At 42.8% G+C, this 16561-nt stretch overlaps 1 protein-coding gene across 1 annotated transcript in view; it reads left to right on the top strand.

Moving 5' to 3' along the window:
• STPG4 (sperm-tail PG-rich repeat containing 4) overlaps nt 1–16561 on the top strand; it is a 38620-nt gene that overhangs the window by 21377 nt on the left and 682 nt on the right. The window contains exon 4 of the mRNA XM_024753531.1: nt 14175–14219. Within this exon, the coding sequence (XP_024609299.1) occupies nt 14175–14219 (45 nt within the window). The remainder of the gene's footprint in view (nt 1–14174; nt 14220–16561) is intronic.

The following is a 16561-nucleotide window of genomic DNA, read 5'->3' as shown; positions in this document are numbered from 1 at the left end:
CAAAAAAAAAAAAAAAAAAAAAAAAAAAGAACAGCTGATGTGATGGGAAAATTTAAGAAAGTATGTATAGCAAAGTGTGCAAGTGAAAAAACAAGGCACTAATTCACTCCAGGTAAAACAAGAAACGGTGCAAGACAAGAAATCATATTATATAACTTGACTCTGCAAGGAATAATATTTATTTAGTAAACATTGGTTAGTGATTTAAAATGCTATTTTGAGTGGATGGGGAGAGAGAAATAGTGGATAGAGCAAGACAGCCATATCTTCTTTTATTCCAGGATGTCACCAAGAGATAATTTCTAAAATATAAGTTAAAGAATAACAATATGAACATGTTGTTTAGTGATAAGGAAATAACTTCCAGAAGAACAACTAAGAGTTAAAAATAGTTGTCTTAGGCTCTCTAGAGCCTGCTCAGACATGTGTGCCTAAGACTTATGTGGAAAAGATGTTTCTAAGAGTGCTAGTTGCCTACAAGAATCAGAATGGTATCATTTCTGTGAACGAACTGTGTTCACCATCCGGTGCTGCATGTTATACACTCTTAAAAACAAAACCCATTAGGGAATGAAATTGGAGAGGGATGAGACCAAAGACTTCTGTTTTTCATTATAAGGCTTTTGGTTCCAGTTGATTTTTAAAACGATTTTTATCTATAAATTGAATAAAATATCTTAAAATTTAAGTAAAAATATATTTAAAAATTTAAGTTAGAATAAAAATGAGTGAATAAAATTTGGAAAATACAGAAAATTATATTTTTAAAATTTCCTATTACTCATAAGCAACCAATAATGTTAAGTAATTTTCTCCCTTTTTTTCTGTGCAGTTTTAAAAACATACTTGTGGTTATGCTACACTACAATTTTATATCCTTTTTTTCAATTAGCGTATGTTCCACTTTCATGTTAGTAGAAATCCTGTTAAACTTTCTTTTTACTGGGTAAATAATCAAGTTATCACATCTCAATTTATTTATTTAAAAATTTTATTTATTTATTTATATCTGGCTGCGTTGCGTCTTCGTTGCTGCGCACATCCTTTCTCTGGTTGCAGTGAGCGGGGGTTAGTTACTCTTTGTTGCGGTGCACGGGTTTCTCATTGCAGTGGCTTCTCTTGTTGGGGAGTGTGGGCTTTAGGCGCATGGGCTTCAGTAGTTGTGGCTCACGGGTTCCAGAGCGCAGGCTCAGTAGTTGTGGTGCACGGGCTTAGTTGCTCCGAGGCATGTGGGATCTTCCTGGACCAGGGCTCGAACCCGTGTCCCCTGCATTGGCAGGCAGATTCTTAACCACTGCGCCACCAGGGAAGCCCCACATCTCAATTTATTCACCCATTCTCCTGTTGATGATTAACCTCGTTTTCAATTATTCCTTATACAGGAGTCTTCATTATCTAAGTATAACTTAACCCACAAAAAAGACCTATTAAGGTGAACCTACTTTAAATGGAATCAAAATATCAGAGTAATCAATAAAGTTATTGAACTTTACTGAAAAAGAGTTAAACTAAATGAACCTATCTATGAAACAGAAACAGACTCACAGACATAGAGAACAGGCTTGTGGTTGCCAAGGAGGGGGGCGGTGGGGGCAGGATGGATTGAGAGTTTGGGGTTAGCAGATGCAAACTATTATATATATAAAATGGATAAACAACAAGGTCCTACTGTAGAGCACAGGGAACTATATTCAATATCCTGTGATAAACCATAATGGAAAAGAATTTTTAAAAGAATGTATATATGTATATATAACTGAATCACTTTGCTGTACAGCAGAAATTAACACAACATTGTAAATAAATCATACTTCAATTTAAAAAAGTTAAACTAAAAATCATGAAAATATAACTGTAACTATGTACTAAATCATATTAAAAAAGGAAATTGTGTTGATTTTAATTTTTTCTGACAATATTTTATGATAGTATAGTGACATCCTTCATTTCATATTTGACATTCTAATGAAATCATAAAGTACAAATTTTAGAAAAAAATATTTGAAGGTTCATCAGTTTTCCCAAGGGTGTCTTCTTTGATATTGTAAATCATTCTTTACTGAAGTGCCAATAATGTCACAATCCTTGTCCAGCTTTTCTTTCTTTTTAACTGATCTAACTTTGCTGGAACCTCACTGTCAATCAAAAACTGTTCCTGTGATTTAGGCACTTCATTACTTACATCAACTTCACAAAATCTTGCATTATTTGGTAAAATTTCCATTTTCATGTGAAGTGGATTTGCATTTTATTTGCAGTGTGTTGTTGAATATTTAATGAGGGAGAGAAACTGACTCACAAAGAACCTCACCTGTCTGCGGTGGTGGATGCTAGTGTTAAGCAGGGAGGGATATTTGAATAGGATATAATTTTATTAGTGGTCAGCTCTTTGGAGAATTCTTTTGTGCTATGACAAATTCTGTCTACATTCACAGCTTTGTTATGCAAGGACAATGGTGCTGAATACATAGATCAAAAGACTAATGCTATGATAAGACAACGCATAAAGTCTTTTCTAAACTTGGGAATCATTTTTTATAGATCATCACAAATAGGATTTACTAGAGTAGAGATTATATACAGGTTCTTGATCTGTTTAAAAAAGTAGTATATTAATTTATATATCTCCACCGGCAATCAAGAGAGTACCGGGGGACTTCCCAGGTGGCACAGTGGTTAAGAATCTGCATGCCAGTGCAGGGGACGTGGGTTCAAACCCTGGTCCGGGAAGCTTCCACATGCTGTGGAGCAGCTAAGCCCGTGTGCCACAACTACTGAGCCTGTACTCTAGAGCCCGCGAGCCACAACTATTGAGCCTGCATGCCACAACTACTGAAGCCTGCGTGCCTAGAGCCCGTGCTTCTCAACAAGAGAAGCCACCACAATGAGAAGCCTGTGCACTGCAACAGAGTAGCCCCTGCTCTCCACAACTAGAGAAAAGCCCGCTTACAGCAATGAAGACCCAATGCAGCCAAAAATAAATAGATAGATAGATAGATTAACAAAAGAGAGTACTGGGACTTCCCTGGTGGTCCAGTGGTTGAGACACTGTGCTCCCAATGCAGGGGAACTAAGATCTCGTGTGCCATAGAGCTCGGCCAAAAAAAAAAAAAAAAAAAAGAGTGCCTATTTCACAAAATTTTTATAAATCTTGTTTATCGTTGTTAATTTGATGGTAAAAGAATGATATCTTATTATTTTAATCTGTAGGATCAGAGGCTACACATTCTAATTATTTGTTAGCCAGTTCCTTGTGGCCCTTCTTGCATACTTTCTGGCCACATTCTTTACCCAGCTATCTATTGGGTGGAGCTTTAACATTATTTTTTGTTGATTTGCATAAACTCTATAGTGAAGAGACATTAGCAGTTCTATTTGTGGAAGTTTTTCAGGGATTTTTGCCTTTTACTTTTTGTTTTTTTATGTACAGAAGTTTAAAATGTAAAATTTTTTTTTTAAAGTTTTTTTGATATGGACCATTTTTAAAGTCTTCATTGAATTTGTTACAACATTTCTTCTGTTCTTTGTTTTGGTTTTTTGGCTGCGAGGCATGTGGCATCTTAGCTCCCTGACCAGGGATGGAACCCACACCTCCTGCATTGGAAGGCGAAGTCTTAACTAGTGGACTGCCAGGGAAGTCCCTAAAATGTAAAATGTTTATGTCATCAAATTAGAGAGTTTGTAATCACCTTCTGGAATGCAAGATCCATGAAAGAAGGGGCTGTCTTATTCAATGCCCCCAGCACCTAGGACAGTGCTCCAAAACTGTGTTGAATGAATGAATGAAACCTATGTATCCTTTCCTTTTCCAAATTTCCAATTTTCCATTCCTTTTCTATGTATCGTTTCCACCACTTAAAAAATTCCCTCCACAGACATGATGTCGCTTTAATATTTTTTGGGTGTTTTTTTTTTGGCATTTTGGGTTTTTTTAACCAACTTGTCACTCTTTAATTCTTCTGAAATGCATTTTGTGTAAGGTCACAGTGTCACTTGAGCCCTGTTGATTTAGGACAGGTTGCCTCACCGTTGGTATACACGAAACTACGATCACCAGAAATCTGACCTGTAGATCAGGTGCAATAGAGTACGACAACCTATAGACATTCACCAAGTCACTTTAAACCCTTTAGGGAATGAGGCAGGTTATAAAAGATGGATACATACAGGTGTGTATCTCTTCCTTCTTTCTTTCCATCATCTGTGAAAATTAGCTCATTGAAATGTGTTAATCATTTATGCCTAGAATCTCCAGGAGCAGCCTATCAAAAAAATGAGTGGATGACCATGTGAAGGCATGGCAGATTACTACACCATTTTTTAGTTGTAAAAAGTACAGTAACTTGGAATTTGAAAATCCTCTAGGGTCTTATGTGCCTGAAGGCCCCTCCATGTGGATGAGCCATTATCACTTGTTAAAAAAATGCAGCCTTCTTGTTTATGTCAAGGATTCCATTGATGAATTACACTTTGTCCCAACGTGTAGGTGGCTCTCAGGAGCAGCAGTTGGGAAGGGATTTGTCTGGTTGAAAGATGGTTTCTGATCTTCAGATTACCAATGTAAGGTTGCATACTTATTGGCTATTTCAGTTATTGTTGAAATAATAATAATAATTGATTATAGATCGGCATAATTGTTTTGTCCATAGGAAAGACTGTGAAGAGTGTTTATGTGAGCATTTTGGGATAGACACCAGAAGATATGTTCTACCAAAAGTAAAAAGGGCCCTTTTTTACCCACAGAAAAGAATTGTATTGGAAAATTCTACCAGCCACCATTCCCTTTTAGCACTTTGATAATAATGACCAAGGCCCTCAAATCCCCAGACCCAAAGGCACAGTTCCCTCATAGCAGGATTTTTTTTAAAGAGTAGAAAAACAAACTGCAACAAATCCCAGTCATTCTTTTTTTTTTTTTTATCTTTGTGGTACACAGGCCTCTCACTGTTGTGGCCTCTCCCGTTGCGGAGCACAGGCTCCGGACGCGCAGGCTCAGCGGCCATGGCTCATGGGCGCAGCCACTCTGTGGCATGTGGGATCCTCCCGGACCGGGGCACGAACCCGTGTCCCCTGCATTGGCAGGCGGACTCTCAACCACTGCGCCACCAGGGAAGCCCCCCAGTCATTCTTATCCAAGCAAAGTGGACAAAGTAAAACTTGTCATTTTTGGTTTCTCCTCCTCTCATTCCTCCCTTTAATTTTAGCTTTTATAAATGACTCAAATTAATCTCTTGACCTACAAAAAAATTGTATGAATTTTGTTCCCTCCTGAATGCATTTCAAAATTCAGGCATTAAGGATAGCAGATATTCTGCACAACTTCTTTGAACATATAGGGGACACTGATAACTTTATTTAATACTCCCATTAAAGTAAGGAGGAGTGAGGAAGATTTTTGTCTTTCTAAATCTTTTTTCCCCAGTATCTACTTGGACCATAACATCAGTGCTTTTCTTGTCTCTTGCTGGTGGGAGTATGTATTGAGCTATTAAAACTGTTTCTGTTAGCCCACTAATTCCATTGTGTGAAAACCCTCATAAAGTAATAATTTATATACAGTAATATTAATCTATACAAAGAATATCATCAAGGGATTATTTATAATAGCAAGATAACAATAGCAACAATCTTGTATTCAGGAGAAGGTTATAATTTAAAAAGAATATTACATGGGCTTCCCTGGTGGCGCAGTGGTTGAGAGTCCGCCTGCCGTTGCAGGGGACACGGGTTCGTGCCCCGGTCCGGGAAGGTCCCACATGCCGCGGAGTGGCTGGGCCCGTGAGCCATGGCCGCTGAGCCTGCGTGTCCGGAGCCTGTGCTCCACAACGGGAGAGGCCACAACAGTGAGAGGCCCGCGTACTGTAAAAAAAAAAAAAAAAAAAAAGAATATTACATATCTACACAAAGGAATATTTTACAGCTATTAAAACAATTATTGTTAAAATTTATAAAATAGTACCAAAAATATTTATGATCTAATGCATAGTGAAAAAATGCAAGATACATATTGGTATGTCTCTCATGATTAAAATAATGTAAAAAAATTATGTGTATGAAAAAACAGGAAATGCACCAAAATGCTTTTAGTTTCTATGCTGAGGTGTTATGATTAAGGGTGGTTGTTTGCTTCCTTTCTCTCTTTTGCATTGCTTTTATAATTTTTCAAAATATAATTTTTAAAAGTCAGAAAAATGATAGTTTGAAGAAAAGAGCCATGGAAATGGTCAACATAAAAATATTTGTTACTCTAATAAAAATAGTGCCATTACTACTATTTAATTAGGACTCAGTCGTTCATATGATTTGGGGCTTCCAACAATGATTCGCTGAGCAGGTTCTTTTCAGTGATTACTTCTCACAGTTGTACATAAAGTGAAAAAATGAGACACACACATCTTTCCCGACAGTAGGAATAAAATCTTACAATGTCAAATGAAAAAATGGGTTTCTTTTATTTGATATTAGAAGTGTTTCAAGATGTTTCTGTATTTCTTAAAACCAGACAGCCTATAAAAAATAAGGAAAGGGGCTTCCCTGGCGGTGCAGCGGTTGAGAGTCCACCTGCCGATGCAGGGGACACGGATTCGTGCCCCGGTCCAGGAAGATCCCACATGCCGTGGAGCGTCTGGGCCCGTGAACCATGGCTGCTGAGCCTGAGTGTCCGGAGCCTGTGCTCCTCAACGGGAGAGGCCACAACAGTGAGAGGCCCGCGTACCGCAAAAAAAAAAAAAAAGGAAATGATCAGATAAACAGGGAAGAGTCCGTACAGACACAAATGAGCGTTATGTGATTTATCTGTTTTAGTCACATTTGATAGAAGTTTGAAAAGGGGATAGCAGATCCATGGCATACTCCCTGCATTAAAACTAGCGTTATGAAAGAACGCTGAATCATTTCAGTTATTTCTGCATTTAAGGAATTACTTCAGTTAAAAACTAAGCTGCTAGTTTAAAATTCTGTGAGGGGCTTCCCTGGTGGCGCAGTGGTTGAGAGTCCGCCTGCCGTTGCAGGGGACACGGGTTCGTGCCCCGGTCCCGGAAGATCCCACGTGCCGCGGAGCGGCTGGGCCAGTGAGCCATGGCCGCTGAGCCTGCGCGTCCAGAGCCTGTGCTCCGCAGCGGGAGAGGCCACAACAGTGAGAGGCCCGCGTACCGCAAAAAAAAAAAAAAAAAAAAAAGAAAAAAAAAAAATTCTGTGAGGAGCAGAAAAGTAATTAGTAAACATGGTCACATTGAAAAAAAGCCAAATGGACGTCTGACTGAAAGGAATCTGAAAGTTTAGATGAGTAAAACAGGTCCCAGTGTCAGTCTCCTCAAAGATGAATTCGCTTGTAGGTAACATTTTTGGAAAGATATAACCTTTCAAATATAACTACAGATGTACTAGGGTTTTTAAGACGTACGGAGCTTCAGAGGTATCATCGATTCTTAATTTCAAATGTGAATAACTTTTGGCCCCTGCCAGGTTTGTTGCTACCCCACCCACCAGCAGGCATGTCTCCTTTCTCTGAACCTGTAGACCGATAGTTACAGAATTCTAGAATTTCCCAAGTTGGATGCGCCCTGCCACATGCCTCCTCCTGAATTCCCACAGAGGTAGCTCTAGCTCCTCTCTTTGCCCACCACCGCACAGGGTTCCACCCTCCTTGCTGGGGCATCTGTTTTATTTTGGGCAGTGTGGTCCAGCTATCACACCCATCCACCACACCAACTTTGGGGGAGATCATTTTTACCACCACGTCTAGTAATTTCAGTTTATGTTGCATATTTCTTATGTTTTACATGTGTATATATAGACGTTTGGGGCCATACATTTTATCTCTGACCTTTTCTCTTTTCAAGTATGATTCGTTGAAAGTTGTTTGCGCCTAGGATCAGTAGGGACGGACTGTGTGCTCTTTCTAGGTTCCCTTTAGCTTTATGATTTTAAAGGAAAATAGCGTAGAACTAAGTACTGATACCTCCCAGCGCTGAGAAGCAAGGTCAGTCACTGGTTCTGGCTTCTGCAGCTGCTAAGTCATTTGTTTCTAACCCTACTGAGCCTCGCTTATTTGTCTGTTAAGTGGAGGTAATAGCATTTCCTCCACGGGGCTGTTGTGAGCATCAAATGAGAGGGTATGTGAATGAAGGCTGGGAGCTAGAGATGGTGGCAGGGATGGGGTAGCCCTCTGGCCGTGCAGAAGGTCCTTGGGAGCTCGCGTGGGCAGTGGTGGAGACTGAGTCTGCTTCAGACCAGGCTGGAGAGGTGCCCTGGATGACCGGCACACCTGCCTGCAAACGAGAAGACTTCAGGAAACCGAGGACTCGTAGATTGGACATACACAGGTGATATTTGACAGTTTACATCTGCAGTTAAATCGTAAAACCATTCTTAGTGTTAATACGCATGTGAAAAAACAACAAAGTGGTAACTGTCACAAGCAAGTTGAATTTCAGGTCCCTAACCCTATGTTTTGACAGGAGCCTATGCACTTTTTATTTTATTCCTCTGATGCTGTGAATTTGTCCCAACAGGGTTAGAATAAACAATATCCTCCTTTCAGGCTTGCCCTGAGGCCCTGCCCCTTTTGATGTTCCCTAATCTTTTTTTTTTTTTTTTTTGCGGTACGTGGGCCTCTCACTGTTGTGGCCTCTCCCGTTGCGGAGCACAGGCTCCGGACACGCAGGCTCAGCGGCCATGGCTCACGGGCCCAGCCCCTCCACGGCATGTGGGATCTTCCCAGACTGGGGCACGAACCCGTGTCCCCTGCATCGGCAGGCGGACTCCCAACCACTGCGCCACCACGAAAGCCCCCCATTACTTCTTATTACACAGACCCTTCCTCCAGCCTTTTTGCCCTGCAAACTCCTCCTCCTCCTTGTTCTTTTGGTCTTAGCTCAAATGTACTTCTTTAAAGAGCTTCTCAGGCCCCTCAGGCCAGGTCAATGTACCCTCTTACATGCTCTCATGGCACCATATATGTCCTCTGTGTGATACTCCACACATTCATCATATTTTTGTAAGGTAGACATTCCGTACTGGAATGTAAACCCCATGAGAGTCGGAAACATGCCTACCTTGTCAATTAAGACTGAGTTCTGCTGCCACTAACAGAGCCCACAGGTAACAATATTAGAAACAAGATAGGAACTTATTTCTCTCTTATATAAAGTACCTGCAGTAGGCAGTTTAGGGCTGGTGTGGTAATTCTGCAGCATCAGATTTCTGTGTGCTGCTCTGCTAAGCATTGCTTCCACACCCATGGTCCCAGAGAGCTGAGAACATGGGACCAGCGAGCAGGCAGGAGGGCAGGGACGATGGATGAGCTGCCCCCTCCTTTAGGATGCTCCTTAGAATTTGCATACACCTGTTCTACCTCCATCCTATTGGCCAGAAATTAGCTATGTGGCCACACCTAGCTGCAAGGGAGGCTGGGAAATTCAGTCTTTATTCTGGGTGGACATGTGCCCAGTTTTAAATTGTCCTAATACTAAGGAATTAGGAGTACAGAGATTGGGAGACAATCATATACCACTGTATTCCCAACTCCCAGCACAGTGTCTGGAACATTGTATATTGTTTGAATGAACTGAACACTTATGTATTCATTTGCTAGGGCTGCCATAATAAAGGACTATAGACTGAGGTGGCTTAAACAACAGAAATGTATTGTCTCTGTTCTAGAGGCTAGAAGTCCAAGATCAAGGTGCCAGCAGTTTCGGTTCCTTTCGAGTGAGGGAAAGTCAGTTCCATGCTCTCATAGCTTCCTGTGGTCTCCTGGCCATCTTTGGCATTCCTTGGTTTGTAGATCTCTGCCTTCATTTTCACATGATGTTTTCCCCGTCTGTGTGTCTCTGTGCCCAAAATTCCCCCCTTTTAAAGGATACCATTCATATTGGATTAGGGCCTATCCTAATGACCTCATCTTAACTTACTACATCTGGAGTGACCTCATTTCCAAGTAAGGTCACATTGTGAGGTACTGGGAATTCCAAATCCACAGGTCTTAAGAATTTGGGGGGAACACCATTCAACACTCAACATAATTCAACACACCAAAAACTCATAGGATTTATGGATTTGGGAGAACATAATTCAATACACAAAATCGTGGGGTAATTTCATCTACTCTCACACAGTCTTTCAGAGGCACCTGGCACCTCTCAGTTCCTGAGCGGTGTTGTTTAGATAAGCCAATCCCATCCTCTCAGCCCTGGAGGAGGAGTGTGTTCAGTGGCAGGTGAGGGGGTGGCAAGGCTTTTACCAAAGGCCTACAACGGTACTAAGCATTATTGCACATTAGGGGTTGGAACCAAATTGGTCAAGAAGACCAAGGTGGAGGCTATGGTATGTCTTCATGGTACGACACAGTCCCAGGAGCACTCCAGAAAAATGAGTGAGACCCATGCATTCCGAGTCCTTTGCAGTAAGTGGAAAACTCCAGCTCTTTGTAACATCCCACTGAAATCAAACTTACGTAGCACAGGCCAGGTACACCAAGGGCCTGGTTTGGAATCTTGAAGCCATGCAGCTAGCTCTGCCCTCACTCAGCACCATGCTAGCTCCTCACATCTTCATTTCTTCTTTTTTGGTGTTTCTGTTTGCCTGTGTCCCTCACTGGACCATAAACTCCTCTAGGTCGATGATAGTATTTTATTCATCATCAAATACTGTCATACATAAAATACTGTGTAATCCCTTAAGGTTAAGATTGTCCTCAAGTAGAAACTCAATTAGATAAGACTTTTTCAAAGGCAAGAGAAAGATATGATCATCTTACCAGGAGGGTTGAGATGTAATCATGCCCCGAATCGAGGAATGGGAGCTATAAAAGGTTCCTGTCGTTTCTTTTGGCAGCAGGTTCTGGGATTCTAGGAAGGTGATAATTCTGTTCTCCCTTGGCACCAGATGTCAATCGTCTTTGAAAAGTTTAGTTTGGGAAACCCAGAGTTGCCAAAGCATGGCCCTGACGATAGGAAGGTTTAAGAAATGGTCCATCCAATTTGTGCAAGAGGTGCTTAGTACTGCTTGATGAACCTGGGTGCCACCCTTCACCCACACATCGTACGTAATGTGGTCCACAGTTCCGGATCATGCTCAGAGATCGCCAGCAAACCAGAGAGCAGAATCCCCAACTTCAGGGAGGAGTAGGACACAGTTAAATGTCCTTCTTTTTTTTTTTAAAATCGATATATAGTTGATGTACAATATTATATAAGTTACAGATGTACAATATAGTGATTTACAATTTTTAAAGGGTAGTTATTATAAAATATTGGTCATATTCCCTGTGTGGTACAATATATCCTTGTAGCTTATTTTATACATAATAGTTTGTACCTCTTAATCTCCTATCCCTATGTTACCCCTCCCTGTTCTCCTTGTTTTAAACACCCCTCTCGTTGAACCAGGTCCATTTCTCAACACACATTCAGAGGCATCCTGGACCAAGTCCCCTTCCCTCCTTTCAGCTCTGCCCACTTGCCATCCTCAGTTAGGGCAGAATCGGGGACTCTGCTGGAGCTGCTTCCCGCCCGTTGCAGGGCCCTGGCCTGACCATTACTTCTCACTTAGAGCAGGATTCCTGTGGCTTCTGGAATATGAACTTGGGCCCATATCCACTTCCTTAATGTTCCCCACTTAAAAGATCCCATGTAACGCATGGGGGGCAAATAGCATTTAGTAATTTCTTTCTGCCCTAAGTCTCAGGCGCTTTGATTCATATGACCAGGCACATGCAGGGAGGCTGCTGGATGGCATAGGCACACATCAGGGCTTCGCCAGGCCTGGCACCTGGCCTCCCAAGCAGCTTATGACTTGGAAGCTTAGAAGTGAAAGCCACATGAGGCCTGGGGGGAAAGGGTGCAGGTCACAGCATTTCTTAGCCATCCCGCAGACAGCTAGGCTGTCGTAGGCGTAGAGTCAGTGGTAGCACCCTCAGCAGCATCTTTGGCCCCAGCTACCACTTTGGCTTGAGAGCTTACATTTCTTACGGCCAAACCAAAGGGACTTTGTGCAAACCGTTCCTGTCCAGATTTCCCCGCCTTTCTATGCCTCTTTTCTTATCGTGGCTTGGACTTCTCCAGTGGGAGTGCAGAGGTTGGTCACGTCGTACGGAGAGCCTTGCCCTGACAGCGATCTTTGTCCCATGGATGCGTCAGGTTGAAAACACTGCTATTTTCATCTCTCTGCCACGAATTGTAAAATGATGAGGCGCATCCCTTGATTATCAGATTTGTGCTTGGCTGATAATAACAGACTTCATGCGTGGTGGATAATTGAGAATGGCAGCCCTAATTATATGCTGCTGTACCACCCAAAGGAGAGCAGGGTTTTGAAAGCCTTGCTCTTAAAGCCTGAGAAGGGGCTGCAGTTGGTGCTTGTTCAGCCAAAGCCATTGAGCTACCTTGTGGCTCAGCCTCATATGTTACAGGATCTTACAGGAACATTTCTGTTCTAACCTTACTGCTCATTTTCTTTCTTTCCCTACCCCCTTTTTCACTTACCCAATTTCCATATTCATTTATCTATACATTAGGTATAATTTTTTTCATATTTCAAGAGTACTTAAGTCCATCATAGAAAAATTAGAAATTGCCAATAAGTAAAAAAAAAAAAAAAAGTTTCTTTTTACTCAACATGGCACCACCTGGAGAAAACTACTGTCAGTGACCATTCCATTTCCAGTTTTTTTAGGCACACTGTTTAAAGCTTGCATTGTTAACAATATTTGGGAATAGTGTTTATGTCCCTAAAAATTCATCAACCTGGATGGCTGGATGGAAGAATCACAATTTATTTAACCAGGCACACGTCTTTTAGAAACAATGTTATAGTGAATGTCTCTGTGGCCAAATATTTGCACACATTCTCAATTGTTTTCTTAGGAAGAATTCCTAAAAATGGAATTGATGGGTCAAAATGATAAATATATATTGTCTTTAACTTTGTACTGTAGAAAGTTTAAAAATATATACCACAGAGACAGAACCCCCATGTACCCCTTTGAAAGTGACCAGCTCCTGGCCAGTCCATACCCCACCCACTTCCCCTAGTTCCTGTGTTGTTTAGAAACAGATCCAAGACATCATTCCAGAAAGACTCTTCTCTGTCAAATAGCACAGGTATTTGAAAATGGGAGAGGAAAAGAAGTGAATTGCTAGAAAATAAAGAAAGGTTAACATTTTGTCTATGTTATCTACGGTGCTGTTTGGGCTGTGTTCATTTTCCTGCCATACCTGGGCTCAGGACTCATCATCTGTCTTCTGGGTTCCCGCAGCAATCTTGTAACCAGACTCCTTTCTTCTTTCTCTCCCTTTGGATAGGTATATCTGTTTTTAAGCTGTTTCATAGCTTGCCAAATTGTGTGCTTCAGAAAGGCTAATCAAATTAATACTTCCACCAAAGTCATATAGGAATGTCCACGCTGTGGATAAAGTTTTCCTCCCTCCTTTCCTCCCTCCCTCCCTCCCTTCCTCCTTCCCTCTCTTCCTTCCTCCCTCCCTCCCTTTCTTCCTCCCTCCCTCCCTCTCTATCTTTCCTGGCCCCCACAAAAGTATCTCTTTGTTTTAATTACACCTTATTTGGCTATTAATGACCTTAAAGCCCGCCCCAGCCCCCAGTTTCCTCACTGCATTTCCTCTTTGTGAATTGCCTTTTGCTAACTTTTCTTTTGATGTGTTTGTCTTTTTAAAATTGTGTTCATGCATTTCTGTTAACCTCATAGCATTGTATCAATACTTAGGTCAGTGAATTGCTGTGAATACTTTTTTTTTTTTTTGGACTAAGAGAACATATACTGCATTTATATGAAAGAATAAGCAGGTTTTATAAAGCTAACAGCTCAGAGCAGCAAGTCACCGTCAACAGAGGGACAAGAATGGAGTGAGGCCCGCAGGGGTGGGCAGGGGGCCTGGGAGAGAAGAGGGCATCCAGGCAGGGGCAGGGGAGACTTTCACAAGTCACCTAACTCCAGTCTTCACAGTCATCCATGAGGCAGGTAAAGCAGGTATTGTTCCCATTCACAGTGGCTCGTGCCAGGGCACACCTTAATAAGATCTTCCGAGCCCCAATCCAGGGATTTTTCTACCCTGTCACACTGATTCATATGCTTATTCATAAAAGGCAAATATAGCATCAAAATATATCTGATATCACTATTTATGAAACACTTAAAAATTTTTTCTTTTCTACAGCATCAAGGCCCAGGACCAGGTCATTATAACTTGAAAATACCTTCAGTAAGTTCTGTTACTTCCTGTTTTCAATCCAAAGTACCTCGATTCTTGCCTGCCTGTTCAGTAAGTATCTTAAAAGACAGATGTGATTGTAGGTTTTGTGGCTGGTGGGTGGGTGGGGAGTGGGCATTGGGTGTCGGATGGGGGTAGCAGAGTTATATACAATTCTAGTATATATACACTAAAATTGCTTATCAAGGCAGCAAAGGGCATAGAGCTTCCTCGGCAAGCCCTCGGCCAGCTTCAGGCTCAGAGTGACTCCAGACCTGAAGGCCGTGGCTGAATTATGGGTCCAGTTGCGAACAGCCAGCGCAGTAATTAGCCATCGGTGTTATGTCCTGGATGCTCTGGGGGGAAACTCCTTTAGCAAATTGAAGCCAGCAGTGGGCACAGGCTGCCCCTGCCCATCCAGAACTGCCATTCTTTGTGTATGTGTCTTCTGGGAACAAAAAGTCACAGCAGAAACATTATGATTGAACCAAAGGGGACCATTAAGGCCTGAGCCATCATCCTGCCCCCAAGGACTCGGGACAGACAGGGAAGAGGCTCAAGTTCATGGAGATACACAAAGAAGGTGGATTCTGGGAGTGTGCGAGAGCCTCTGAGGCCTAGAGAAGACCAAGAAAGATGGCAAAAGCATAACATGGAGCTTATGAAAGTGGCTAGGGCTGTTGTTCGTTTGATGCTAAAAGTTTGAATTCCCCTGGCCTTGTTGTTCCTAGCCAGCACCTCAGTCTGAAAGTCCCCCAAACTCGGTGGTTTGTAGCCTTATTGGACACGGTTAGGAAGACAGAAACACGAATTCTGCTCATAAGAAAACGGCACCACCCCGGGGTAGGGGGCGAACAAGGAGGGTGGGAGGAGCTGGGGCGGTGGGCAGGAGACAGCTGCCTGCAGGTCACCTCCCCCAGCACCCCCTGGGTTGTCCCAGGCCATCTCGCTGCAGAGCTGCCAGCTGCAGTGCTACAGTGTGGCAGCGGTGTGGTCTTTCTCTGGAGGAATACTGGGGAGGCCCCACCAATAGTATTAAAAACACACCAACAGCAGGAGGCTAGTGGATCCCCTTCAGCGGGTCCTCACACCCTAGCGGCATTATCATGACCGAAACACAGATTTTTGTCAGAGCTCACAGCTCCTCAGGAAGTTGGAGCCATGCTAACCAAACTCCAGGGAGACTGATGGAGAAGCCGCAAGGTGTGGTATTCATTTACAAGTGTCCGGCAAGGGGGCTGGTGTCTGGGGCCGCTGCTCTGTGGAGCGTCTCCCCTTGTAGGAAACTCGGAAGGAAGCCAACGACAATCAGAAATTTGCTTGGTGACAGTGGAATCAGGGCTGGGGGCCGGAGCCGGATGTTCTCAAGGTCTGAGAACCACACCCAGTAGCCTCCTGAGGGGTGGCCTTGCGAGGCCCAGGCCCACGAACCTCCTGTTTGGGGACTGGCCTTCCAGGACTCCACACGCATGCTGCTTCCTCATTAAGAGCACTAATAAAGGCTTCGGCTTCCTTTGACGTCTGGCCAGGAGTTGATTAGATTTCCAGGCTGCTCCCCTGCTTTTGGCAAGGAAAACATCCTGTCTAAAGCAGCGTCTGCAGGCAGCTGATCTCATCCACTCTGGGCTGACGCTCTAGTAATCCTGTTTCCACTCTCACTGTTTCCTGAAGAGATAACAAACTGCAAGGAAGGATGGCAATGACAAGTAGGTGATGATAGGGGATAATAATAGCGGTGGTGGCTAGCGTGTGGAGCAGTATTGCTGCCAGCCTGGTGGTGCTGTCTGTCTTTCGGGGCCCCTCAGTGAACCTCAAAACCTCACTTGCTGGGTGAGGCGTGGGAAGCACGTGGCCCAGGGTCATATTGAGCCATTGGTGGTGGGACTAGGACTCAAACCCAGCCCCGTCTGACATTAAAACCCTTCCCTTAACGATACCCAGAGACACCAGTGTGTCTCCAAGATAAAATATTGGGGCGTTCAAGAATATGTGGGTGCACCTCAGCATGGGCAACACTGACTTCAGAAATCAAAGTCTTCGTCTATGAGAATGACATTCATTTATATCTTATCACTATAGAAGAGAAGCTTTCTTTAAATAATTGGCTAAATAATTTTTCAAGAATTTCATCAAAATGAAAACATGGCTTTTCAAAATTAGAACTCGTCAGTCCCTTGAGAATACATCCCTCTGAGCCCGAGGTCCACAGCCCCTGGTAGTGAAGCACCTTACTCTTATTACACTGGGGAAAACGATGGAAACACACGAGTTTGGGCTTTTGAGGTCAACCACCCAGGTTCAGAATCCATCCTCTCCAACCCATTACCACTAGACTGAGGTCATTGAGGGCAGAG

The sequence above is a fragment of the Neophocaena asiaeorientalis genome, unplaced genomic scaffold, assembly GCF_003031525.2.
Source record: "Neophocaena asiaeorientalis asiaeorientalis breed wild unplaced genomic scaffold, Neophocaena_asiaeorientalis_V1.1 scaffold171, whole genome shotgun sequence".
Taxonomy (NCBI): Eukaryota; Metazoa; Chordata; class Mammalia; order Artiodactyla; family Phocoenidae; genus Neophocaena; species Neophocaena asiaeorientalis.
Note: the sequence above shows the minus strand (reverse complement) of the source record. Positions and strands in the feature narration are given on the sequence as shown.